Genomic DNA, 27,988 nt, shown 5'->3' with positions numbered 1-27,988 from the left:
AGCATCATGCTGTGGGGGTGTTTTCAACTGGAACTACAGTCATAGTCAAGGTGGAGGGAATTATGAACAGTTCCAAATAGCCATCAGTGTTGGCACAAAAGCTTCAGGCTTCTGCTAGCAAGCTGGAGATGGAGAGGAACTCCACACTGGCATCTTTGGAACAATCAGACTACACTGATACTTGTTTTGGTACCACAGCAAAAAAAATACAAGTCCCACAATCCTATATTGGCTTATTCTTTGATTCTTTGATGTTCCTGCAGATGTTACTTTGTTTAATTGCACTAAACCGGACTAAACTGGAGGATTCAGCCCCGTCTATGGAACAGACGGACGTTTATGGTTTGTGTTGTTAGGATGTCCATCCATCTGGGCCCTTCTTGTGAACCAATAGCTAAGAAATGCTTTGAAGGAGTTTGGAGGTCAAAGGTCATGGTGTCTAACTTAAAACATTTCTACCAGTAACGGTGCAACGGAAACATCTGAGCTGTTCTTTATGGTCTGTCAGTGAGGAACCGAGTTATTCTCAGGGTTAGTCATGAAGATCAGCACAGTAATGAGCTTTATCTAGAACTCCAGCTGACGATCACGATAACTGAGCCAAGGAAAAGACCGCTTTATCGATCATCATACTTTGGTGAATCCATTTTTGTCCCACTGCTAGAAACCAGCAGACCAGTTTGTGACCAGTCGCTCCTAAGAGGAACGATCCAGGGTTCCTAAACTCCCAGACCGACCCCCTGAGGACCAGAGCTGTAGAGGAAGGAGCAAGAGCCAGAGTGATCATTAAATATTGATTTAATATTTGTCAAACTCAGTTGTGAGGAAATGATGAAGCAGAACGAGCCAGCCACAACCAGAAGATGCGTTAGAAAAATAAAAAGCTTTCTGATTAAAATACCAGCACAGATTCATCTGCTATCCCAGCTGATGTCTGCTGCTCGCAGATCTTTTTAGGGGAAACATGAACTTCAGATTTTTATCATTAGTCATCAGAGGGCAGAAACACGTCTGTAATGTTCTAAACACTGTTCAACATCAGACATCCGTTTTCTTCTGGAGACTTCTGTCAGTGTTGGAGGACGTGTCAAACCCTGCTCAGCTTCTCTGTAGAGACCACCAGGCAGACCGGGTCTGGGTTCGACACATCAACATCATCATCATCATCATCATCATCATCATCATCATCATCCTCCAGGTTCAGACAGCCGTGCAGCTGCTTCACATCGACAGTCAAACTCCAGACTCTCCTGACGAGTCAAACATTTTTAAATCAAATACAATCAGAGATCCTGCTAGCTCCACAGCCTGGACTAATGCGATCAATACTGCTGCTTATTGATCATCAGTGATCAGTGACACTCTGCTCAAACACCAGCGATCTTTGGCTTTAGTGAGAAACGGACCATACTCAGGATAGAAACACTGGATCAGGAATATTCTCTAGACTGATTTCAGCGTGAGGGCCATGAAAGGGTTAATGCAGGGTCATTCTAAATGTGTCACAGTGAGGAGCTGCTGTTTTCACCCAACAGTCAGAGAAATCTTCCAAACGCTCCACAGGTGGATCAGAACAAGACGACACGGAAGACCCGGGTCCAAATAGAGACACGGGCCATAGAAAAAAAAAAATACTCTCCATTCTTTATTCCCACATTCTCAAAGTCAGAAATCCAGGATTAAAATCAGGATTATGACGTCAAGTCTTTCCTTTGAGTCCAAATTCCGAGATTAATGTCCTAAATCTGGGATTAAAGTCCCTTTTCTATAGATTAGAGTCTGAATTAGCAGATTAAAGTCAGAACTCTGGGATTAAATTCTGAATTCTACAAAGTGTTAATGTATTTCGGGGGAGAGCCCTAGATAAGAATTGTCTCATTGTCAAAGGGGTAAAGTCAGAATACTCAGAATTTAAAATACAGGTTTAATCAAACAGGTATTTCCAGTGGCTCTGGTCCTCTTTCAGGTCCTCTTTCATATAGAGGACGTGCATTTGAAGGAACATTTCTCCATCCTCGTTTGAAGAAATCCAAAGATCCTAAGAGATGGACCTCAGAGTCTCCTAATGCTGTATAAACATTGATCAGATCATTGACTTCCTGTTCCTGTCGAAGGTTTAGTTAAACAGAGGACTTCAGCTCTTGTGGACATTACTGCTGTGTTTGCTATGAACAGCTATAGTACTGAACTTTAATACATCAGTAAAAAATAATGGAACTAAGTTTTTGAAAGAAATCTTCCATTTGTTATAAATGACTGTAGGTTTGCATCTAGCCACACATGGACAGACCGCCCAGGTATATTAGCAGAGCTTTTTTTAAACGCATGTTAAACTGATCATCCACTAGTGTGTCTGCAGGAATAGACAGTTAAAAACCAGGCTTTAAAGGCCATCGCGTCATCCTTTTATCATGGATGGTACATTTCTTCACTCAGGAACGACAGCTGTGATTAACCCTACCAATAAGCCTTCACACATGCAGGCACAGAAGACCCAGTTCACTTTTAACAAGTCCTGTTATTGGAGGGCCTGATGCTGAATACTGTCAGATAAAAATGTGAATACACAGACTGCAGCAGGGCGGGGCACAGGTACAGCGTCGTTGTGTGGGAAACACCTGGATATCAGCCAGAGGGAGAGACATTTAAACTGTCCCTCTATCGCGCTCAGCCACATCCTACGGGTTTGCTCCTCTGCTAAGCTCTCAGCCTGGGGATTGTTGAGAAGTGACTAAAGACTTGGTCACCTGTTGTCTGAATATTATGGATATAAAGGTTCTCACTGGCTGGATTTTAAAGTCATGACTGCTCTAATATTTGAAAATCACTGGCCATCCCTACTGTGGGATTTCTTTGTTAGTGTTTGTGATGAAGACAGCAGCTCCTCTCTGAGTCAGGGACGTAACCTTTGGCACAAAAACTGAAAAGTAGAGGAAACCATGGAGAGGTCATGAAAACAGCCCTACTGCTAAGAAGCTGCAGACTTTTAGACATCGTTTTTGTCCCTGGAGAGAAAAACACTGACCTCTCATCACAGTGATAAAGCCCTTCAGTTCCAATAGTAATGTCTGAGTGAGTCTGTTATGAAGTGGCCCTGATTTGTGGTGGATGAATTGACCACATCCCAAAGACAAAGCTGTAGAAAGAGGCGTGAACCCCAGTCAGAGGTTAAAAACGCTGTGACAAAAACAAACTAGTCAGTGAAAAGTTCAGAGGCTCTCAGTCTGTCCATCTGCTCTCTTCATGTCTTAATAGCATCTCTAAGCAAGCGCAGCCTCTCATTTCCACAGTTCCATCTGTTGGAAACCCTAGTCCTCTCAGACGTAGAGATCGAGGGTCAATCCAGCGTCCTGATGTTGAAGACGGACGTCCCTCAAGCGTCCTGGACGTGGAGCACAGTGAGGCGTTGGTACACCAGGCTGCGGTGCTGCGGCTGCAGACAGTAAGCGATGCTTTGCTCCACCTCCTGACAGCGTCGCAGAAACCTACAGCGGTCCCGGGCCAGCTCCTCCCAGGGGCCCCGGCGGTCCTCCTCCCCCTCACTGCAGCTGGCAAAGAACTCCTCCACATCGTCACAGAAACGAACCTGCTGGTAAAGGAGAGGAAGAGTCCTGAGTGAGTGGTGATGAAGAACACAGATACTAAATCTGGTAAATTGTTTCAGTCACACTTGTCCTGGTCTGAACTTCTAAAATTAAACACAAACACACTGACAGATCAAACTTTGACTGATAAAACTCAGTTGTGGTCACGTTCAAGCCAGGTTTATCTGGTCCAGAAGAACAGAAATGTTCCCGCTGCTTCAGACTGGCGTGGACATATTTAAGAGAGACTCTACTGCAGGACGGTCTCTCCCCTTAGTTCACTGACTATGTCTACATATTAATCCATATATAGCCACTGTATGAGATCATTCACGGCAGTGTTCATTTTGTCAGCCATTTTAAACTTTAGTTTTAGTCCCATTTTAGTCATTTCTACCCTGTTTAGTTTTAGTCCATAAAGTCCTCACATTTTAGTCTTTACTTTAAGTCCAAGCATTTATCCTCTTGCCTAAATCTGGTACCAAACCATGGTAGTGTGTTCTCTGCCAACCTGGGGTCCCTGCTTTCTACAGCTGAGAGGAAGCATAGATACAGATGTGTTGTTTCTGACAGGTTTACCCACAGTGGAGAAATATCACAGATTTAGAGTGTCTGACAAAAACTAAATTACATTTTAGTCTAGTTTTAGTTGCTGCAGATCTATTTTTGTTAGTCTAGTTTTAGTCATGGAAAAAAGGCTGTTGATGAATAGTTTTAGTCACAGCTTTAGTAGAAGAAATTAGTTCATGGTCAAAAACACTCAGCTCATTATGGCTGAGACTCCAAACACACAGAGAGAGAAGAGTCCGCTGCTGCACGTCTGATTTCATTTCACCGTCTCATGTTAGATTTATAATGGAAATATAATCTGTCCTAACTAAACATGGATAAGGAGGACAGCTATTCTTATCCCCCCCCAATCAAAACAGTGTCTAACCTCTCCATTTATTAAATTGAAGATTTCGATTAATAAAAAATAATAAAAAAGCATCCCTATATCATCATATGCCCCTCATTGAAATCTCATAATGTAGAAAAAAAACTACAAATGAACTACCTGCCACAGTAATAGGCCCCTGTGTGAAGTATGAAGGGCTGATATGGAGCAGGAATGTCTGTTCAAGTCTTCATGTGTGTAAATAAGGTAAAAAAAAAAAAAAAAAAAAACTAAAATGGGAACACGAGCCAAACATGTAGATCATTATTAAAAAGGTTTTAGGACTGGGCAATTAATCACAAATTAGATTAAATCGCAAAATGGCTTGCAGCGATGTTCAAATCTCAGAAGGTGCAGTGTTTCTTCAGGCTTAAATTTGTGTCAAAATACCAGTTTAAGACTTTTTTACAGCAGAGATTACATACCACGCAATCACTCTTGTGACATATTTTTAGAAGTGTACCTAAAAAAATCCTATTTTCTTCATTTTGTATGTATTTCTTGTTAAATATGTGAATTATATAAAAATCATCATTCCTTTAAAACAACAGTTCATATCCAATTTGCAAAATGAGTCAAAATCATCATAATTAGATATTTTTAAAAACTGTCCAGCCCTAGTTTAATCTAGTATTGTGTTGGTTATTGTATAGAATTACTTACTGTTTTTGTTGGAAAATACATGAGATGAGGAACTTAAATAATTGCAAATTAGATTGCAATATTAAGTAAAAAAATTGCAATTAGATCATTTTGTCTGACGGTTCAACCCTGAAAAGGCTGCAGAAGAAGTCCAGATTGGTGCTTTAGAGTGATCTGAGGAAATCAAAATGTTCATAGCTGTGTTCCTAATTTAAAGGTAATCAGGAGTTTTAGTTTAAACAAATCAGACATTTACAACATTAAAAATGTTTCCGTAGTGACATACAGGTCTCTGTTTTGATTAAATAGACAACTATCAATAATTTACCAGTGACATTTCTGCATAAAATCCTCTGATTTATATCAAAATGGTATCGTGTCAGATTTTGTGAAGTCTGAAAATCTGGTGTGGGGATGAAGCTGGTGGTGTACATCCCTATGAACTCAGGCTGCAGCAGCAGGTCTCCATCTTCAGAAGCTTCAGTGTGGTTCTTTGCTCTTTAGTTCATGGAGAACTGTGGTGCAGATCTGATAGAGCTGCCGCTACATCAGAGCTAACTGCTACACACTAGCAGCGGCCATTGCTATCAGCTTCAGCTGTAGCTGCTGCCCCGTTCTCCTCCAATGACTCTGATTGGTCCAAACAATGTTCAGGTCAGCAGCACTGATGTTGTGGTTTTCAACATGGATTAGCCTGATGACAGACTAGCATATCCATCTGCTCTGCAGGGTTAGCAGGGTTAGCGGCTCCAGCATGCTAACAGCAGACAGCTGGAGGATTAGTTTGATGCTCCATGCTGATGTGCTCTGAGGTTATGATTTAACACCAGCTAAGCATTACCAAGCTCAAACTTGACTGATTTTCAGGTTTTTAAAAACATCTCCAACCAGATTTCAGACTGAAGTCACTTTCTTATTCTAGGCTGAATATCCATGAACACATAAGGGCTTAAAAACCAAACGACAAACATCTAAATCAGACTCCCGACTGGCTTTGAGAGCAGTGAGAATCATTGACAGACTCTGTGGTTCTCTGTCAGGATGAACCGACGTGTCTGAGTCAGCATGTTTCATCACAGAAGAGCTGCAGGGTGAAAAACTCCAAACAGGAAGCAGAAACTCTGAAAGAAAGAACTGAGACTGTGAAGGAAGGACAAATATCAGTGTTCAATGTTTCACTCTACCTCTGTTTGATGTTTCAACATCAGCTGTTTCAATGTTTCAGTACGTGAAAAAAAAAATTGTTCTTGTGTAAGGACTCCGCTTAATACCCATGATTCCTCTCTCTGCTGTAGATCTGGTGTAGTGCCTCTGAGACAAACTTGCTGTCCCATATCTTTATACTGAATATACAACATAGACTAAAAGCAGCAACCTAAAGCAGCTGGGATTTTATACTCCAGTATTTCTGTGACCTTCTGAACGAGCCTGCTGTTTCTACAGAGTGCTGCTCATACTGTTGTTGGTCATTAAGGTGGGTTTAACTCTGCCTCTTAACTCCGCCTCTAACGCCATAAGCTCGCTGAAGACTCCTCCTTCTGCAACACTTAATCTGAGCATATCTCCAGTCACCAGTGTGAACATCTCTCCTCTGGTATTACCAAAGACCGCATGTGCTTCCATGTGCTACCAAGTCTCTTTGGAGTCAGAAGATCCTTGAGGGTTTCTGATGGTTGTTGTTGCTGCGACCTGGCACATACCAGAGTCATGGCTGGAGGAGTTACACCTCTTACAGCCATCTTTGTTGTCAAACATGTTCTGTTAGACCAGAGGTTCGGGTTCAGGTACACAGGTAAGTCAGTCAGAATACTGTCTATGACCCAGCATGGTCACAGTCCTCCAGTACCGAACCATTACTGGGATTACACCGAATACTCCTACACCCATCCCTACCTGATATCAAGTTACAGAATCTACAGAATCAGTCTTAGACAGTTTCTGATGAAAACTTGAGTAAATCCAACATACCTTTTTGTTTTTGCTGCTGGTGGAGGTGCAGAGCTCAGAGAATCCACTGTCCAGCCTCTCCTCGGCCTCCTCCTTCCTGTACTCAGGGGGGGATGTTGGGATATGTTGAGGGGAGCGATGGGAGGTCTTTCTGGGCTTGGCCCTGGCCCTGGCCCTCGGCGGTGCCTCTGCGGGCCCTTTAGTCCTGATGGTGGCCTGAAAGTTAAAGGGGCTGTAGGGGTCTGAGGAGCAGCTGAAGGAGCTCCACAGACGGAGACTCTCGGCCTCATCCACCTCACTGGCGGACGCCGAGTCGTCCCAGGAGTCGCTTCCAGAAGGAGGAGAGGGGGTGAGGGGAGGAGAGGCTGAGAGGGAAGAGAGGGGGAGCGGGGTGAGGTCAGGAGATGAGGCAGGGGTGGACTGGGCAGAAGAGGGCGGCGTGGAGGTGGGGATGGTTCTGGGTGGCGAGGTGCTGGTCTGCAGGCTGGCGGTGAAGTTTCGAGGGTTGTATGGATCCGTCGTTTGGCACAGTGAGGTCCAGAGCCGCTCGGCCTCAGAGTCCACCTCGCTGTCCGAGTCGGCGTCGTCGTCTTCATCGTCGGAGGAGGAGTCCGACAGGTCAGACGAGCCCTCGCTGTCAAAGCCATCATCGTCATCATCGCTAGACTCGCCGTCTGATTGGCTGTCGTCGTCGTCGTCACTGTAGGGACAGCCCATGATAAAGGCGATGGCCTTGTTCTGGCACTGTGGTGTGGTCAGCACCGTCTCCTCCTCGCCCTCCTGTGTCTCCTTCTCGTCTTTCTTCCCTGATGTCGTCTCTCCCTCCTTTGAAGTCTCCTCCTCCATGATAGCAGCTCCAGTCTCCATGGACTCAACCTCCTGCTGAGTCAGCTCTTCTCTCGGGGCTTTCACCGAGTCCAGGTGGCACATTTGGACGTGTTCCTCCTCCAGACTGGAGTAACCATTATCCTGATCAGGCGTCAGAACTGCCACCTCACTGCAGGCGGCGGCAGCTCCTGATCTGTTCAGGTGGTCACTGATGCTGAGGTGCTGGTCAGGTGTGGACCTCTCTGTGTTCTGGGCTCTCTGAAGGCCCCCATTGTTGGCCGGCTGCTCTTTGTGGTCAGTGGGTCCAGTGTTTTCTCCCAGTGTCCACTCTCTGGCGGCGCTCGGGACAAACACAGCAGTTGTTTCTGCAGTATTTGTCTCAGCTGGCCGGCCTGTCACCGTCCTCTCCTCGGATCCGGACAAATCTGTCAACAGAAAACAGTTAAATATCCTCGGACAGGAACGGAGCGTTAAATCATCTTTAAATAAATAAAACAACCAACCAGGCACTCCGGGAATAAGACTATAAAAGATGAGGAGGGAAATAAAGCCTTTATTTTATGACGTTTAGACAACACGGGTGTTTATCACCAAATTTAGATCAGGAACATCTGTCAGAGAAAAATACTGTTTCTGTTTCACTATTTTCACAAGTTTAAAGGCCCATTTCCACATTTTCCTCTTGGAATTATGCTCACTCCTAAAAATCCAGAAATTCAGAGACAGAAGTTATTGATGTTCTGGTTTCAGAAAGGGTTTGATAACGGTTTTGTTTTTTTTAAAAATAATTACATACATAAAGACATTCTAAAGGCTAATCTCCAGTTATATTTGATAATTATGAGCCAAAACTCCTAAGTTTAATCAAAAATATTTAGAGAGACTATGGTGAGACTTTTTTATGTTGTGCTGCTTTAAAAAAAACTCATACCTCTGTTTTTCAAAACAACAATAATGATGTAGGTAAAAAAAATATTTAAGTTAAAATAAATAACATACATGTAAAGTTTAACTGAAGTTTAAATAAAAAGGGTTAAATTATTTAAAAAAAATTATTAGGTACTAAATTACCTGTAAGCAGGTTTGTGTGTGGAGAAGTGTCTTTCCATGATCTGAAAACTTTATTTCTTTATTAGTCCTTTTAATTATCATCTTTTTCTTCATCTACTGAAATTTGTTGTAAAATAATAAATTTTATTGTGGAGGAGGTTGGAAAAACGCTGGTGGATGTTTGTTGATAACTCCTGTGTGTGTTTGCTACACACTGTGAAAATAATAAAATCTTCAAAACAAAAATAATTAAAATGTAATGAAATGGCGATTATGGCAAAAATCAAAATCATGATTATTTGAAGTTTTACCTCAATAACGATTAATGAAGGATTACTCCGCCCCTACCCTCCGACTCTTTGTTCTGAAATACTTCTCCACTACTTATTTACTGAAACAATTGAAATCAAAACACACAACAGCTGAAATGATTGGGTTTTTTTGTAAAAAGTTAAATTTTCCAAGAAAAGTAGAACATAAACAACTTGTATTTCTTGCTAACAAATTATTTTTATACTGTTGTATAAAATAACTTAACTGCTCACCTTACAGTCAGCTGTTTGAGTTTTAGTGGACTAAACTGGAATGAGCAAATGACTAGAACTACTTCTTCTCTTAGGTGTACAGCAGGATGCACGCCCTGCGACACCTCTCTACCTGACTACAGTAGTAGTTTTTTTAAAGCGGGTGGTGCAGTAGTAGAGAGAGAAATACACCAGACAAGGGGCAGGTTTAAGTCAGTTAGAGGCTCTAAATGTTGGTTTCGATTATTTTTCGATTAATTGCCCAGCTATAGGACACACGTAAAACACAGTAAATTTTAAATAAAAATAAATAAATTTTGAATTTAAAAATTATTAAAATCAAATCAATATTTCTTACTTTTAAAATATAAAAATAAAACTATATTCATAAACATTAAAGAAATAGAAAGCATTCATGAAGTTCAAATTATTTTTTGATACATGAGAAAAATCATAACAAAACATTGAATATCAAATTAAAAAAATCACCAAATGCACCAAAGTCAAAAAATAACTGTAAACGTAGTTGAAAAAGTTCAAATGTAAAATCAATCAAGAACGTTGCCTCCAGTGGAGAAATATATATTAAAAAATACAGAAAGTAGCCAGATAAATAACACATTTTTTACTTTTAAAACGCTCAAATAAAATCAAATATATCCAGAAAATCTATGCTGAATATATTTATCAGATAGCTAGGATTAGGGTGAAACAGTTGTAAAAAGAAAGTAAGACTGCAATCTCATATTTGGAGATACTAAAAAATAGAAAGAATTATTCCACAAATGTTCCTCGAGTTTGTTTTGGTATCAAATATGAGCAGTAATCATTGGAATATTAGCATTGTATTATTTGGGGTTTGGAGTGTATTTCTCCCAACTAGAGCGCAAAAATGTGGTGTGCTGGTAGCTTTAGCTGTATTCAACATGTTTCAAATGAATCTAAAACAGGCCAAGTCTTTAACCACGACATTTTTAATAAATTACTGTAAAGGGCAGCCAGGAGTTTTATCTGACTCCATTAAAACTGAGTGTTTGTGTGATGGCCTGTTGTTTTTAAGACTTATTTTTGGGCATTTTTGTGCCTTTATTAGATAGAAGAGGACAGTGGATAGAGTCGGAAACAGGGTCAAGAGTGGGAGAGAGACATGCAGTAAAGGGCCGCCCGCGTACATGGGTAGCGCCTTTAACCACTAGGACACCTGCTCCCCAAAAACATGGCTTGTTTGCAGAGAACTTTCGTAATGTGTTCATTGCTTAAGCTCACACTGATATAGATAAAATTGTGTTTTTGGTACAGCCTTAACTAGGACAGTTAATCTTTCTATATTTAACTGAAAAAGCCCTTTCCTTGGGCCCTCCTCACCTCCCCAGAAGCTGCCCCACCACGTCCTGCTTTTGCCCCCGCTGCTCTTCACTGAGGACCGGACCGTCTCCGTCACCCAGTCCTTCCCTTCTGTGGGTTTTATTTCCTGAGAAGACACCAAGCCCAAACGAATATGACTGAGAAATGTCCTAGCAGAAGAGAAATATCCCATCTGAGTCTGCTGGCAGAGATTTAAGTCCATTTCTTCTGCACTTTGAATCCCTAGCTCCCTCAGAGAACCGGCGGTCAGCCAGGGCAGAGCCCCTCCGGCCCCCCCGGGGTACAGAGCCCCTCCGGCCGCTCCGGGGTGCTGACACTGAAGGTAGGTCAGCTGTGGAGCTCCGATGTCATCCAGCTGACTTAAAAACTCTCTCTCTTCATCAACAAAGCTCCTCTTAAAGTCCCCACTCAGCCACCCGGCTCCAGGGTGAGCCAGGGCCGGGTTTCTGGGCCGACCTGGGAGATATTTCTGGAGAAAAGACACAGGCCTAGACACTACGGAGAGCAGGCTGATCCACGAGCTTTCCTGACTGTCGAGCCCGGCGGAGGTGACTCCATGCCCGGCTGTAGAGGACGAGCTCTGCGCCTCTCCGCTCATATTCCTGAACATTTTATTCAACTCAAAAGTGCAAAATCGAGATTATCTTTAATAACCTGTACTGTCCTTTCATCAAACATTGTCTTTACTCTGACTGACCCGCATACCGACCACCAAAGCCTGCGGGAGCCCAGGAAACATCGTCCGTTCCGCCGGCGCGCTGCTGGGAGTGGTGGTTGGACTTCTTTCTGGTGGAAATATTCGTGAAGACGGTGACAGAACTGGAAAGCAGAAAAAGACAAAACACACTAGCATCCTGAAGCGATGTTAATTCCAGGCCTGGAGAACAGCAAAGAGCCATTTTGACGTGTTTTAAGATCCGTGAAAAGGCGGCAGCTTGAAGGGTCCTTTAGCTTCTAACGGCAGCCGGTGACGTTAGCAGGTTAGCTTAGCAGCTTAACTGAGAGAGAACACGACAGAGCCAAAAACCCGCTAAAAACACGATTTCTGGGCTTCTTTGGTAGCTTAGACGGTTAACTCTTCTTTTAATAGTGATACCGTGTCGGTTTCTCCGTTAAAGGGTGATTTTAGCCGTCGTGTCGCTTCCTTCTGTCCGTCCTACGCTGCAGTTTGAGATTTCATCAGAAAGCCCAGGGACCGTCGCCAACTAGCCGAGCAGCAGTTTAACGCGGAATCCGCCGCAGGGACCGTCGCGGTGTTACTGAGCCGACAGAAGCGTTTGACAGCTCCGTGTGCTCCTGCTGCTCAGTTACATAATCAGAGCAGTCCAAGGTTTCACTGCTGCCACGTGTTTATCAGCAGGAGTCTCCCACAGAGTCCCTGACACGGTCCCAGGCTGCAGGATCCACAAACTCCCTTTATGAGACACATTTACACACGTTGTCAGGTGAACCTCAGAGAAACTGTCAGCTCTAATTTATAACACGAATATCAGTAGAAGAGGAAAACAGGTCCGACATCCACATTTTCTTTAAACAAACCAAAAATAAAAGGCTTATCTTGTTCATTTTTTATTCAGTATTCATTTCTAGCTTTGCTTTAAAAAAAACAAACAAAAAAAAAAACACTGACTTTAAGTCAAGAGAATTTCTTTATATTATTTTGCTTTAGTAAGGCATAAAAATCATCAAAAATATATAAAAATGAATATTCTAGATTAAAAATAGGATAGTCTTATATTGCCTGAAAATGTTCTCCTTTCATATTGAAATATAAACACGAGGAAAATTATGAATGCTTTATGCACTGCAAAAATCAGACTGAAATAATTATATCTCAAAGTTTTAAGTACTATTTAATGATTTTTGTGGTATTGACTAGTTGGGGTTAGAACACGTAAAAATATCAAATCTAAAATAAACAGAACAAATCAGATTAAAATGTAAATGAAGCTGAAGATTTATCCAAATTCAAACAGAAAGAATATTCAATAATCAGTGAAAGTTCAGAAACTTAAAAGGTCATCAAATGAACAGAGAATATAAGAAAAATACAATCCACATTTTTAAAAACTCTAAAATACTACAATACATCATAAAGCACAGGTGTCAAACTCAAGGCCTAGGGGCCAAATCCGGCCCGTGGAACAGTTAAATCCGGCCCTAAAGATGATCTGATATTTCTAACTGTCCCATCAGTCTAAAGTCTGCAGATTTCCTCAAGTATAAAAATGTGAACTTATCCTGGTGATTTAAGATTTCCTTGTTAAGTCACAAAATCTGAAAAAGTATGGAGATTTAACCCTTTAAAGCTGATTGGTTCAAATTTGGTCCACAGTTTTGTGAGACCTCTGTCTAATCAAGATCAATAATTTGCACATAACCTTGCGTATGTAAATGTCTAATGCATGAAATGGGATACAAAAACTGGATGTGAAATTTTATGGCAATGAAATGTTAATGTTAATGATGTTAAACAAACATTTGAGTTCTAAAACATGAGAATTTCCTGGCTAATATTTGAGGTTTCGGGCTTTAAAGAGTTAAGGGGAGCATTTACGGTGTAAATTCCTCCCTGATTATCAGAGGGAACAAATCTGGCCTCAGGTCGGCTCCTGTAGGGTGGCCAGTCTTTAAAGCTGGAACTTCCTGGTGAAAAATAACATTATTTCTCTGAAGAATTGATTACAATGCACACTATTCTGTGGTTAAAGGCGCAGTATCACCTTAAGGCAGACAGGGTCATCACACCTGAGTCTACAGAAAGAGCTGAAGATGGACTGGAGGAGATCTCTGAGAGGAAACTGGACCAATCTGAGGGACTGGTCAGACTAACTGAAGATCACAGACGATACATGACACAACCAGGGTAATGGCTTTAAAATAAAAACGTCAATGACACGACCTTTAGCAACCAAGAAATGTCTACTAAAGTCCTGCTAGGAGAGGCGAGGTGAAAGAAGGATGTACAAAGATGAAGTGGAGACGAGGTACAGAGAAGGAGCAATAACAGGAAACGGAGACACAAAAATCAGAATATAAGGGATAGAAGAAGAAGAGACCAGATTTGTTTTTCCATTCAAGTTTATTTTGTAGTGCAAATAATAGAAAACATGTTTGAAAAGTAAAGTTCCACATTAATAAGAGCGTGTAAGTCAGAGCGGTGGGTCAGAGTCACATTTTCATTAGCATCAGTATTTACAGTACATTAAGGTTCAGTTTGAACTTACATTCTCTCCTCGGGGGCTCAAACGCCGCCAACTGTCACTGAACAACGCTGCCTCCATCCGGTCAGCATGGAGGATGGAAGGATGAGCATGGCTGCAGATCCACAGCTAATGTTGTCACTGTTTTTGTGCAATTTAGAGAATTTTCAGTGAGAGCAACTTTGAACTTTAGACTCTGATTAATATCATAATCAGGTTTTTATTCAAGTATGGGGACAACCCTCAGACTTCAGACGTCCATCTGAAGTTCTTCCTGCGGTTCTGAACCTTGTCTCACATCCTGGAAACCAGCGTTGAACAGATCAGACAGGAGGAGTTTGTTTCCTGCAGTTTCACCCTCTTAGTCTCGTCTACAGCGCAAAAACAACCTGCAGGAGATCCTCAGTCCCTCTGCAGCCTGGATTATCAGGAACCCACAGAGGCAGTTTAAAAATCTTTCTCAAAAAGTACAAAAATCACACAAAGAGGATTAGAAAAGAAAAATCAAGGAATGAAATGTAGGAACAGAAATGGGAGCACGACGAGCTGAAAGGCAGAGTGAGCAGCAGCAGCAGCGCCCCCTGCAGGCGGGGTCTGTCGCACTGTAAGAAGCTCTCATGCACAGATAGAAAATCCAATCCACACACCCTCACTATAAAAATATCCTGCAGTCTGCTAGCCGTCTGTACACATGCTCCGCCTCAGCTAATTCTGTTAGCAACACCGATGCTAAAGCTCTGTACACAAACACACACTGCAGCTCACAAAGTAAAAATCGCTTTCTACACACTGAAAACTCCAACGAGGGCACGCTTCGTTTGTGTTTCACAGCCCAACGTGACCACAGATTGATTTTCAGGAGTCAAACGCTGCAGATAGTCTTCCTGGAGGTCTTTGAATGCAGCTTTTCAGTCCAGGAAAATCCTCTGATAGGAAAAAGGAAACCCCAGACCATTAAAAGTTAGGACCATTATCAAAAACAATAACTGGCTGAAATGATCTGCCTTCTTTTCTTTCTGGAAATGATAGATTCATTTAATAACACCTCTGTTGTTCAGACCGCCAGTTCAAGGTGTGAGAGGTCAGCTCGTGTGACATTTCCTCTTCCAGCATGAGGAGTTAGCCCCTCGTTACCACGTATGGATGTAAAGAGCAGTCTGGGTCTGTGCCTGAATGATGCTGGGAGACAACAGCCCATCTAAATGACGGTGGTAAATAAGAGTGAGTCTGTAGGGAAGCTAAAAATACAAAAACAGGACAGTTTAACAGATATTACGGTCTGAATCCAGAGGCCTGGGAGTTCAAATCGCTAAAAAAAATAAAAGTTATCTGTGTTCAGTCTCTTTCCATCTAACTGGACAAACGAGCCGATCATGTGATCAATGATGTCACACCTTGTGTATTAAATGAGTTAGATCTTTAAAATGCTGTTGATCCATCAGAGAACAGCAGCAGTCCAACATGGTTTCTAGGGTTGGGTATTTCCTGTTTTTGGACCACCATGATGCTGGTCTGGGTTAATAAACTTTGATGATAACAGCAGAGGCCTAGTTTAAAGCTCCTCACACTGAAACACTTTAATCAGACCCTTAGAGATCAGAATAAACTCAGCTTTATAATAAATGTAAATACAGTCAAGTCTAACTTTTTAAACTGGCCCTCTGCTGTCTCTCTTCCTGTTCTAATATTTGGACTTTACTGTAAGTCCACTAACATTTGTAAGAACCAGTTTTTGCTTTATGAAGGCTCTGCCCTCTTTTTGATGAACCTACACTGCCTGAAGAGGCCTCTGTTAAAGCGCTGCTGTTTGGCTCAAGTCCTGAAAAATAATCCTAAAGTGCTGCTAATGACCTGCTGATTAGAAGCTGAGGGGAACCCTCCACCTGACAGAAAATATCGATGCTGGCTGGGACCACAGCCGCCCCGCGGAGCCTAGCTGCTGCTGTTAACGGCCCATTAGCCTGGTGTCCAGTGGCAGTGACCACTGGTGTTGCTGCAGAGTTTGACCTTGTTTACATGACTCATATCCAACTCCTGACCTTCTGGTGTTTGACCACACCCAGAAAGATCCATTGTCTTTGCTGGCAGTAGACAGCCCCTATGATCCATGCTAGCACCTCTAGTGTGTTCCAGGTGAGTGAAGCATGTGTTGCACCATGCAGCTTAACCCCTGCTGCAGTCTGCTCAAACCATATGCTTCTGCTAAACCTGCCTCCATAAACACAGGTGGAAAGGAGGGGTTAAAGGGGGAGAGTGACGCCCCCAGCCTGTGCTGAGGTAGTGGCAGGAGAGACCAGATCTGCTGGTACAAATTCAGACATTCCTTCTGATTCCTTGGTGTTCCTGTCGGTGAAATCACACGGTGTTACGGTGTCATGGAAGCACAACAGGTCTCTTTATCTAACAGCATACAGGCTGCTCCTCTCTGACATTCATTCTGGAGCTAAAACACCAGAAATAGTCCAATATCTCTAAGTGACACTGTCGGTTTGATAAGCCCCGGCTGTGTTTGCTGGCTGAGCTCGCTCGTGCTTCTGCAGCACCGTAATGCAGACTCCAAAATAACAGCCTCAGAGGTGGAAAGGCTGCAGGACAACAGCCTCAGAGGTGGAAAGGCTGCAGTATAACAGCCTCAGAGGTGGAAAGGCTGCAGGACAACAACCTCAGAGGTGGAAAGGCTGCAGGACAACAGCCTCAGAGGTGGAAAGGCTGCAGTATAACAGCCTCAGAGGTGGAAAGGCTGCAGTATAACAGCCTCAGAGGTGGAAAGGCTGCAGTATAACAGACTCAGAGGTGGAAAGGCTGCAGTATAACAGCCTCAGAGGTGGAACGGCTGCAGTATAACAACCTCAGAGGTGGAAAGGCTGCAGTATAACAACCTCAGAGGTGGAAAGGCTGCAGTACAACAGCCTCAGAGGTGGAACGGCTGCAGTATAACAGCCTCAGAGGTGAAATGGCTGCATTATAGCAGCCTCAGAGGTGAAACGGCTGCAGTATAACAGCCTCAGAGGTGGAACGGCTGCAGTATAACAGCCTCAGAGGTGGAACGGCTGCAGGACAACAGCCTCAGAGGTGGAAAGGCTGCAGTATAACAGCCTCAGAGGTGGAAAGGCTGCAGTACAACAGCCTCAGAGGTGGAACAGCTGCAGGGCTTGGTCAGGAGAACAGAGGTTTTTGTGGCACTGGCAGAAGAATCACACCAGGCTGAGATTTTAAACGTGATCTGCATATGTCATTCTGAATCTCCTCATCTGTTTTCCTTCTTTCTGTCATAGAAATGATTCTTCCTTCACATTTACAACTGGAACAGAGGAATGTGCAGACAGCAGGAGAATCTCTTTAGTGAGGAAGTAAAGCGAGGAGCAGTCAGTGAATCATTTAGATCAGACATCCAGTAGCTCCAGTCTGTGAACGTGAACAAGTGTGAGAGTCAGAAAATGAAACCCTGCTGTTTAATGACCTCAGACCACATCAGTGGGAGTAGAACGGCTAGAAAGAGGAACCATTTCTGGTTCAGTGTTAAATTTGATCTGAATTAGACTAAAAACTAGTTTGGCTGTCAAAATATTCCTCACTTTGTTCCTGCCTTTATTTTCCACATAATTCTAACATTCAAATCTGTTTTTTTTATCAAAACATTTTAAAGATTTAAACAAAAAGATTTAAAACTGGACAAACCAGGCAGTAGACGGAGGTTTGGAGTACCTGGCTCTTCTTTTAGCTCTGAAAACAAACTGGAAGCTTTTCCTTTGACACCAGAATCAGAGTTTGAAATTCGCTAACCAGCAAGTTAGTCTAACTGCAAACACAGTCAATAGCTTTTAAAGGGCTGGTCTGTTAAAGGAGCTCATCGTGAACATAAACCTGCCATAAACCTAACCCATTCATCTCTGACTAAAACCTTCATAAATTAGTGATTTTTAATCCAATAAATTAATACCAAAGCTCAGATGTTCAGGCAGTGTTCCAGGGAGAATCTAAAAGGTATCAGTGGAGTTAAGCTCTAAACCTAAACTCCCTCTAACACAGAGAGAGGATCAGCCACAAGGCTTTTACTTTGAAAGGGTTTTCCTCTTGTCTTTAGTCCTCACATGGAGAATGTCTCTCTCCTCCTACATCACTTCCTGTTCCCAGCCCCTCAGTGTGTGGAGTCTGAGCTGGGGGCCCCCAGCTTGTGCCAGTCCACCCAGTGCTGACCGGGGACCAGCCTCTTCAGGGGGATGAAGGTCTCTCCCAGCAGCGTGTTCTCCCAGAACGCCCCGTCACCCAGAACTCGAAGGTGGATCACCCTCTGGTCCAGGTCCCCCCGAGGGATCCGCTCATACACCAGCTGAAGAAGAAGAGAGGAGGAAGATCAGAATGACAGGAGAAAGAGAAAAACAGCAGAAGAAGAAGTAGAAGCATGAATAAAAGACTTTTGTCACACTGAATGTGTGACAAAGGGCTGACCCTGATCCAAGGACTGGATTATGTTAGTGCAGGGCTGACCCTGATCCAAGGACTGGATTATGTTAGTGCAGGGCTGACCCTGATCCAAGGACTGGACTATGTTAGTGCAGGGCTGACCCTGATCCAAGGACTGGATTATGTTAGTGCAGGGCTGACCCTGATCCAAGGACTGGATTATGTTAGTGCAGGGCTGACCCTGATCCAAGGACTGGATTATGTTAGTGCAGGGCTGACCCTGATCCAAGGACTGGACTATGTTAGTGCAGGGCTGACCCTGATCCAAGGACTGGATTATGTTAGTGCAGGGCTGACCCTGATCCAAGGACTGGACTATGTAGTAAAAGTACTGTTACTGTGGTTAAACTTACTTTAGTAGAACTCAGCTTTATTTATAAAGCACTTTAAAACAACCACAGCTGAAACAAAGTGCTGTACATAAGTAGACAAAACAATGCAGGGATAAAACAATAAAAAACAACGAATAGGTATATACACTAAAATAATCGTTTCATTGTTTTTAAAAAACAATTTAAGAACAATAAAACAATAACTCAAAACAAACCATAAATCACTAAAACAGGAGCAGAGTCTCGAGTGGGGTTGAAAGCCAAGGAATAAAAATAGTAGAAGTTAAAGTACTGTTACTGTGGTTAAAGTTACTTTAGTTGAAGTTAAAGTACTGTTACTGTGGTTAAAGTTACTTTAGTAGAAGTTAAAGTACTGTTACTGTGGTTAAAGTTACTTCAGTAGAAGTGAAAGTACTGTTACTGTGGTTAAAGTTACTTCAGTAGAAGTTAAAGTACTGTTACTGTGGTTAAAGTTACTTCAGTAGAAGTTAAAGTACTGTTTCTGTGGTTAAAGTTACTTTAGTTGAAGTTAAAGTTACTTTAGTAGAAGTTAAAGTACTGTTACTGTGGTTAAAGTTACTTTAGTAGAAGTTAAAGTACTGTTACTGTGATTAAAGTTACTTTAGTAGAAGTTAAAGTACTGTTACTGTGGTTAAAGTTACTTTAGTAGAAGTTAAAGTACTGTTACTTTGGTTAAAGTTACTTCAGTAGAAGTTAAAGTACTGTTACTGTGGTTAAAGTTACTTCAGTAGAAGTTAAAGTACTGTTACTGTGGTTAAAGTTACTTTAGTAGAAGTTAAAGTACTGTTACTGTGGTTAAAGTTACTTCAGTAGAAGTTAAAGTACTGTTACTGTGGTTAAAGTTACTTTAGTAGAAGTTAAAGTACTGTTACTGTGGTTAAAGTTACTTTAGTAGAAGTTAAAGTACTGTTACTGTGGTTAAAGTTACTTTAGTAGAAGTTAAAGTACTGTTACTGTGGTTAAAGTTACTTCAGTAGAAGTTAAAGTACTGTTACTGTGGTTAAAGTTACTTTAGTTAAAGTGAAAGGACTGTTACTGTGGTTAAAAATACTTTAGTAGAAGTTAAAGTACTGTTACTGTGGTTAAAGTTACTTTAGTAGAAGTTAAAGTTACTTTAGTAGAAGTTAAAGTACTGTTACTGTGGTTAAAGTTACTTTAGTAGAAGTTAAAGTACTGTTACTGTGGTTAAAGTTACTTTAGTAGAAGTTAAAGTACTGTTACTGTGGTTAAAGTTACTTTAGTAGAAGTGAAAGTACTGTTACTGTGGTTTAAATTTACTTTAGTTAAAGTGAAAGTACTGTTACTGTGGTTAAAGTTACTTTAGTAGAAGTTAAAGTACTGTTACTGTGGTTAAAGTTACTTTAGTAGAAGTTAAAGTACTGTTACTGTGATTAAAGTTACTTTAGTAGAAGTGAAAGTACTGTTACTGTGGTTAAAGTTACTTTAGTAGAAGTTAAAGTACTGTTACTGTGGTTAAAGTTACTTCAGTAGAAGTTAAAGTACTGTTACTGTGGTTAAAGTTACTTTAGTAGAAGTTAAAGTACTGTTACTGTGGTTAAAGTTACTTCAGTAGAAGTTAAAGTACTGTTACTGTGGTTAAAGTTACTTTAGTAGAAGTTAAAGTACTGTTACTGTGGTTAAAGTTACTTTAGTTGAAGTTAAAGTACTGTTACTGTGGTTAAAGTTACTTTAGTAGAAGTTAAAGTACTGTTACTGTGGTTAAAGTTACTTCAGTAGAAGTTAAAGTACTGTTACTGTGGTTAAAGTTACTTTAGTTAAAGTGAAAGGACTGTTACTGTGGTTAAAGTTACTTTAGTAGAAGTTAAAGTACTGTTACTGTGGTTAAAGTTACTTCAGTAGAAGTTAAAGTACTGTTACTGTGGTTAAAGTTACTTCAGTAGAAGTTAAAGTACTGTTACTGTGGTTAAAGTTACTTTAGTAGAAGTTAAAGTACTGTGACTGTGGTTACAAATACTTTAGTAGAAGTTAAAGGACTGTTATTGTGGTTAAAGTTACTTTAGTAGAAGTTAAAGTACTGTTACTGTGGTTAAAAATACTTCAGTAGAAGTTAAAGTACTGTTACTGTGGTTAAAGTTACTTCAGTAGAAGTTAAAGTACTGTTACTGTGGTTAAAGTTACTTTAGTTGAAGTTAAAGTACTGTTACTGTGGTTAAAGTTACTTCAGTAGAAGTTAAAGTACTGTTACTGTGGTTAAAGTTACTTCAGTAGAAGTTAAAGTACTGTTACTGTGGTTAAAGTTACTTCAGTAGAAGTTAAAGTACTGTTACTGTGGTTAAAGTTACTTTAGTTGAAGTTAAAGTACTGTTACTGTGGTTAAAGTTACTTCAGTAGAAGTTAAAGTACTGTTACTGTGGTTAAAGTTACTTTTGTTAAAGTGAAAGGACTGTTACTGTGGTTAAAAATACTTTAGTAGAAGTGAAAGTACTGTTACTGTGGTTAAAAATACTTTAGTAGAAGTTAAAGTACTGTTACTGTGGTTAAAGTTACTTCAGTAGAAGTTAAAGTACTGTTACTGTGGTTAAAAATACTTTAGTAGAAGTGAAAGTACTGTTACTGTGGTTAAAAATACTTTAGTAGAAGTGAAAGTACTGTTACTGTGGTTAAAGTTACTTTAGTAGAAGTTAAAGTACTGTTACTGTGGTTAAAGTTACTTTAGTAGAAGTTAAAGTACTGTTACTGTGGTTAAAGTTACTTTAGTAGAAGTTAAAGTACTGTTACTGTGGTTAAAGTTACTTTAGTAGAAGTTAAAGTTCTGTTACTGTGGTTAAAGTTACTTCAGTAGAAGTTAAAGTACTGTTACTGTGGTTAAAGTTACTTCAGTAGAAGTTAAAGTACTGTTACTGTGGTTAAAAATACTTTAGTAGAAGTTAAAGTACTGTTACTGTGGTTAAAAATACTTTAGTAGAAGTTAAAGTACTGTTACTGTGGTTAAAGTTACTTCAGTAGAAGTTAAAGTACTGTTACTGTGGTTAAAGTTACTTTAGTAGAAGTTAAAGTACTGTTACTGTGGTTAAAGTTACTTCAGTAGAAGTTAAAGTACTGTTACTGTGGTTAAAGTTACTTCAGTAGAAGTTAAAGTACTGTTACTGTGGTTAAAGTTACTTTAGTAGAAGTTAAAGTACTGTTACTGTGGTTAAAGTTACTTCAGTAGAAGTTAAAGTACTGTTACTGTGGTTAAAGTTACTTTAGTTAAAGTGAAAGGACTGTTACTGTGGTTAAAAATACTTTAGTAGAAGTTAAAGTACTGTTACTGTGGTTAAAGTTACTTCAGTAGAAGTTAAAGTACTGTTACTGTGGTTAAAAATACTTTAGTAGAAGTTAAAGTACTGTTACTGTGGCTAAAAATACTTTAGTAGAAGTTAAAGTACTGTTACTGTGGTTAAAGTTACTTTAGTAGAAGTTAAAGTACTGTTACTGTGGTTAAAGTTACTTCAGTAGAAGTTAAAGTACTGTTACTGTGGTTAAAGTTACTTCAGTAGAAGTTAAAGTACTGTTACTGTGGTTAAAGTTACTTCAGTAGAAGTTAAAGTACTGTTACTGTGGTTAAAAATTCTTCAGTAGAAGTTAAAGTACTGTTACTGTGGTTAAAGTTACTTTAGTAGAAGTTAAAGTACTGTTACTGTGGTTAAAGTTACTTCAGTAGAAGTTAAAGTACTGTTACTGTGGTTAAAGTTACTTTAGTTGAAGTTAAAGTACTGTTACTGTGGTTAAAGTTACTTTAGTTGAAGTTAAAGTACTGTTACTGTGGTTAAAGTTACTTTAGTAGAAGTTAAAGTACTGTTACTGTGGTTAAAGTTACTTCAGTAGAAGTTAAAGTACTGTTACTGTGGTTAAAGTTACTTCAGTAGAAGTTAAAGTACTGTTACTGTGGTTAAAGTTACTTCAGTAGAAGTTAAAGTACTGTTACTGTGGTTAAAGTTACTTCAGTAGAAGTTAAAGTACTGTTACTGTGGTTAATTTTGCTGCCAAATGAACACTGATTAAACCTCTAAGGATTTAGATCAGCCGGGCTCTGATTGGCTGATCTTGAAGTAGAAAACTGAACATCGTCTGCATAGAAACAAACGTTGTCTTCTATGTTGTGTTACCCTTAGGTCAGATGTGGAAGCAGGGATTGACCTTTCACCTTAGCTGAGTTCATCCCATTGCTAGGAGCTCAGGAGAGGGGGGGGGGGTGCTCTGAATGATGATTCCTGGGCCCAGTTTTGATGAGGTCAAAATGTCCAAGTAACCAATGGAGCGCAGCTTTAGTCTAAAGAACCACAGCCTATGATGGGTGGACATGGAGTGAGTTTCATACCATCTCGTTGTAGGTGGGGTTACAGGTACGCCGTGCTGCCTTGGTCTTCCTCTTGCTAGTCTTCTGAGGGTCTGGGAGGAGGTACAGCTTCACATAGGGGTCTGGGTCTGTGCCGTCCTGTAGGGGCTGCTGTTTAAAGGAACCAGGTCTCTCAGTTAGTTCTACATAGAGAATGAGGACTCTAGCTGACAGATGATTGGCTACTGAAAGGTTTCTAACATCTAAAGTTAGACCAGCACAAACTCAGAAGCTCACCAGTCCTCGGATGTGCATGACCATGATGAAGAGTTTATCCTTCTTGTAGGAGATCGACAGTTTGACCTCGCCGAGCTCTTTCCCTGAAGCTGGAGACCACGTCACCTCTGAAACACACAAATACACACCATGAACATTAACACACAAATACACACTAACACACAAATACACACCATGAACATTAACACACAAATACACACCATGAACATTAACACACAAATACACACTAACACACAAATACACACCATGGACATTAACACACAAATACACACCATGAACATTAACACACAAATACACACTAACACACAAATACACACCATGAACATTAACACACAAATACACACTAACACACAAATACACACCATGAACATTAACACACAAATACACACCATGAACATTAACACACAAATACACACTAACACACAAATACACACCATGAACATTAACACACAAATACACACTAACACACAAATACACACCATGAACATTAACACACAAATACACACTAACACACAAATACACACCATGAACATTAACACACAAATACACACCATGAACATTAACACACAAATACACACCATGAACATTAACACACAAATACACACTAACACACAAATACACACCATGAACATTAACACACAAATACACACCATGAACATTAACACACAAATACACACTAACACACAAATACACACCATGAACATTAACACACAAATACACACCATGAACATTAACACACAAATACACACTAACACACAAATACACACCATGAACATTAACACACAAATACACACCATGAACATTAACACACAAATACACACCATGAACATTAACACACAAATACACACCATGAACATTAACACACAAATACACACCATGAACATTAACACACAAATACACACTAACACACAAATACACACCATGAACATTAACACACAAATACACACTAAAACACAAATACACACCATGAACATTAACACACAAATACACACCATGAACATTAACACACAAATACACACTAACACACAAATACACACCATGAACATTAACACACAAATACACACTAACACACAAATACACACCATGAACATTAACACACAAATACACACCATGAACATTAACACACAAATACACACCATGAACATTAACACACAAATACACACCATGAACATTAACACACAAATACACACTAACACACAAATACACACCATGAACATTAACACACAAATACACACCATGAACATTAACACACAAATACACATTAACACACAAATACACACCATGAACATTAACACACAAATACACACCATGAACATTAACACACAAATACACATTAACACACAAATACACACCATGAACATTAACACACAAATACACACTAACACACAAATACACGCCATGAACATTAACACACAAATACACACCATGAACATTAACACACAAATACACACTAACACACAAATACACACCATGAACATTAACACACAAATACACACCATGAACATTAACACACAAATACACATTAACACACAAATACACACCATGAACATTAACACACAAATACACACTAACACACAAATACACACCATGAACATTAACACACAAATACACACTAACACACAAATACACACCATGAACATTAACACACAAATACACACTAACACACAAATACACACCATGAACATTAACACACAAATACACACCATGAACATTAACACACAAATACACACCATGAACATTAACACACAAATACACACCATGAACATTAACACACAAATACACACTAACACACAAATACACACCATGAACATTAACACACAAATACACACCATGAACATTAACACACAAATACACACCATGAACATTAACACACAAATACACACTAACACACAAATACACACCATGAACATTAACACACAAATACACACCATGAACATTAACACACAAATACACACTAACACACAAATACACACCATGAACATTAACACACAAATACACACTAACACACAAATACACACCATGAACATTAACACACAAATACACACTAACACACAAATACACACCATGAACATTAACACACAAATACACACCATGAACATTAACACACAAATACACACCATGAACATTAACACACAAATACACACCATGAACATTTACACACAAATACACACTAACACACAAATACACACCATGAACATTAACACACAAATACACACCATGAACATTAACACACAAATACACACCATGAACATTAACACACAAATACACACCATGAACATTAACACACAAATACACACCATGAACATTAACACACAAATACACACCATGAACATTAACACACAAATACACACCATGAACATTAACACACAAATACACACCATGAATACACAACGTCAACTTTAGACAGCCAAACCTCTTTAGAAGCTGGGGTTCATGGTGTCAGATTGTTGCTGGTGTTTATAGATTGATGTGAGCTGATGCTGATATTGATTCTGATATTTTTGTGTTAGTGAGATCTAACCTTCTAGTCCTAAAAACCAGAAAAAGACTTGTAGAACCTGAAGACTAAAACAGATGGTCCTGTACACCGCGTTCAAAATTATGAAGCACAACAGAGTTTATAAAGATTTTATAGGCTGTAAAGAAGTGAACATGGTCATGTGTTGAATCTGCAGCATTAGGAGGTCATATTTACTGAAATCAAAGCTATTTCAATCAAAAACATCTGAATTATGCTCCAACAGCTGATGACTTGAAAAATATTCTGTCATTTGCATTAATATTCAGGAAAATAAGAGAAAAATGTCATTTGCTTAATAATGTGGAACGTGGTGTAGAGTGAGCCGGGTCAGAGCTGATTCATTCCTACAGTCAGACTCATCAGTAGGGCTGGGTATTGTTAAGAACCTCACGATTCAATTCGATTTCAATTCTTTAGGTTGCGATTCGATTCGATATCGATTAGATATTGATTTAAATACTTCAATGTCGATTCAGTAAGACATAGAAATACACAAATAACCTGTTGACAATTTTTTAATAATTATTTTCATGCCCATGTGAACATATGTGGTAGGTCACCTCACATTTTTGGGCAATAAAACATCTGAAAATTAAAATTTGCACAATAGTAACTTATTTGTGCAGAAGGAGTACAAAAGTAAAAAACATGACAGTTCTGCATAAACACTGAAAAAGTAAAATGCATGTAAACTTAAATAATATTTCTGTTCTCTTGGAAATTGGGATAAACCTCACATATCATGGTTATGGTTGGTTGTTGTTTGGTTGAGTGAGGCCTCCATCCATACAACGCACAGCGACCCCCACTGGCCAGGAGGTGAATCGATTCAGAGGATTTGCTGAATCGATATTGAATTGAGGGGGGAAATACTGCGATGCATTGATTATTTGATATTTTTGCCCACCCCTACTCATCAGTAGAGTTTACAGCGTTAATCTAATCCAGAGAGGCTCCAGCTGTGAGCCTCACTGATGTAGACCAGGAAGAACACACTGGACTTTGACCGCCGTGGAACAGCAGCGTGGGCGTGGAGGAGTTAAACTTTAACGTCTGTCTCAGCAGGTCAGCTGGAGCTCTGAAAACCCTCCAGAACTGTTCAGATGAAATATTCTTCCTGTCCACCTCTGTTTGAGAGAAAGTCCTGCTACACATTCAGCAGAAAACAGAACAGCAGTAGAGATGAAGGTTATCAGAGGCCTAAATCCAGCAGCCATTGAGTTCAACACCAAAGACTTTCCGACTGAGGATCAGGATCACAACAGTATTCAATAATTAAGGTCAAAGGTCAGTAAAAGTGTTTGCTAAGCTCTAACCATAAACATGAGTCCTTCATGTGACCAGAGTCATAAAGCAACATCACATACCTCATGTGCTGCTGAGTTTCCTCTTAATAAAGTTTTAGTCTTATCTCCATTAAAGTTGTATGTATTCCTATCTGTGGTGGAACAGCAGACTATCAGTCCCTCTTGTTGACTCTGATAAGGGTTAGAGGTCAGGATTACAAACTCTGAGTACTCATCAGACCTATAAATAACCCGTGTGTACCTGCTGGTTTGCTCGCTGTCGTTCCCGGTCTCTCGTCTCGGGGCAGCGGGTGGAAAAAGGAGTAGACCAGGTCACTCTGCAACACACAGTTTAACACTCATGTTATTTTTATTTATATACGTTCCTGTGAGGAAGGAGTCCATTATTTATGACACAGTGGCCAATGTTAAATATGCACTATGGTGGGGGGGGGTGGTGGTGGGATGAGGACAGTGACGGAGGGTGAACTCATGTATTTTTATTTCTATTTTCTGTTGTGTGTAAAGCTCTCTGTGCTACACTGTGTTGGATGAAAAGTGCTACACAAATGAAGATTTAATGATATGGAGCTTTTAAAAAACAGTGATAAAATGCTTGACAGGGTTAGGGTCATAGGGTCATAGGGTCACAGGGTCACAGGGTCATCATGAAAACAAGATTAGTGAGGCTGGATGAGGACTGCGCCA

General features: G+C 40.3%; 2 protein-coding genes across 4 annotated transcripts in view; both read right to left on the bottom strand.

Moving 5' to 3' along the window:
• Positions 1–780: 780 nt before the first annotated feature.
• LOC121506325 (protein phosphatase 1 regulatory subunit 15B) lies at positions 781–12,119 on the bottom strand. 3 transcript variants are annotated; one of them, XM_041782091.1, is made up of 3 exons: positions 10,878–12,118; positions 7,132–8,363; positions 781–3,589 (listed from the first exon to the last, which is right to left on the bottom strand). In XM_041782091.1, the coding sequence occupies exons 1-3, from the start codon at positions 11,485–11,487 to the stop codon at positions 3,374–3,376; spliced, it is 2,058 nt and encodes a 685-aa protein (XP_041638025.1). In that variant the 5' UTR covers positions 11,488–12,118; the 3' UTR covers positions 781–3,373. The 3 variants fall into 3 exon arrangements, with proteins under 3 accessions (XP_041638025.1, XP_041638033.1, XP_041638041.1); XM_041782099.1 differs by having other exon boundaries at positions 781–3,586; XM_041782107.1 differs by lacking the exon at positions 781–3,589 and adding an exon at positions 4,206–6,284 and having other exon boundaries at positions 10,878–12,119.
• A 1,821-nt stretch (positions 12,120–13,940) lies between these two features.
• Positions 13,941–27,988, bottom strand: part of pik3c2b (phosphatidylinositol-4-phosphate 3-kinase, catalytic subunit type 2 beta) — a 105,861-nt gene continuing 91,813 nt past the window's right edge. Inside the window, exons 29-32 of the mRNA XM_041782556.1 lie at positions 27,543–27,618; positions 23,474–23,580; positions 23,219–23,347; positions 13,941–18,410 (exon numbers count right to left, since the gene is read on the bottom strand). Coding sequence (XP_041638490.1) covers positions 18,219–18,410; positions 23,219–23,347; positions 23,474–23,580; positions 27,543–27,618 — 504 coding nt within the window. The 3' untranslated portion in view covers positions 13,941–18,218. The remainder of the gene's footprint in view (positions 18,411–23,218; positions 23,348–23,473; positions 23,581–27,542; positions 27,619–27,988) is intronic.

Source organism: Cheilinus undulatus, linkage group 3, assembly GCF_018320785.1.
Source record: "Cheilinus undulatus linkage group 3, ASM1832078v1, whole genome shotgun sequence".
NCBI lineage: Eukaryota > Metazoa > Chordata > Actinopteri > Labriformes > Labridae > Cheilinus > Cheilinus undulatus.
This window is presented reverse-complemented; position numbering and strand designations above follow the sequence as displayed.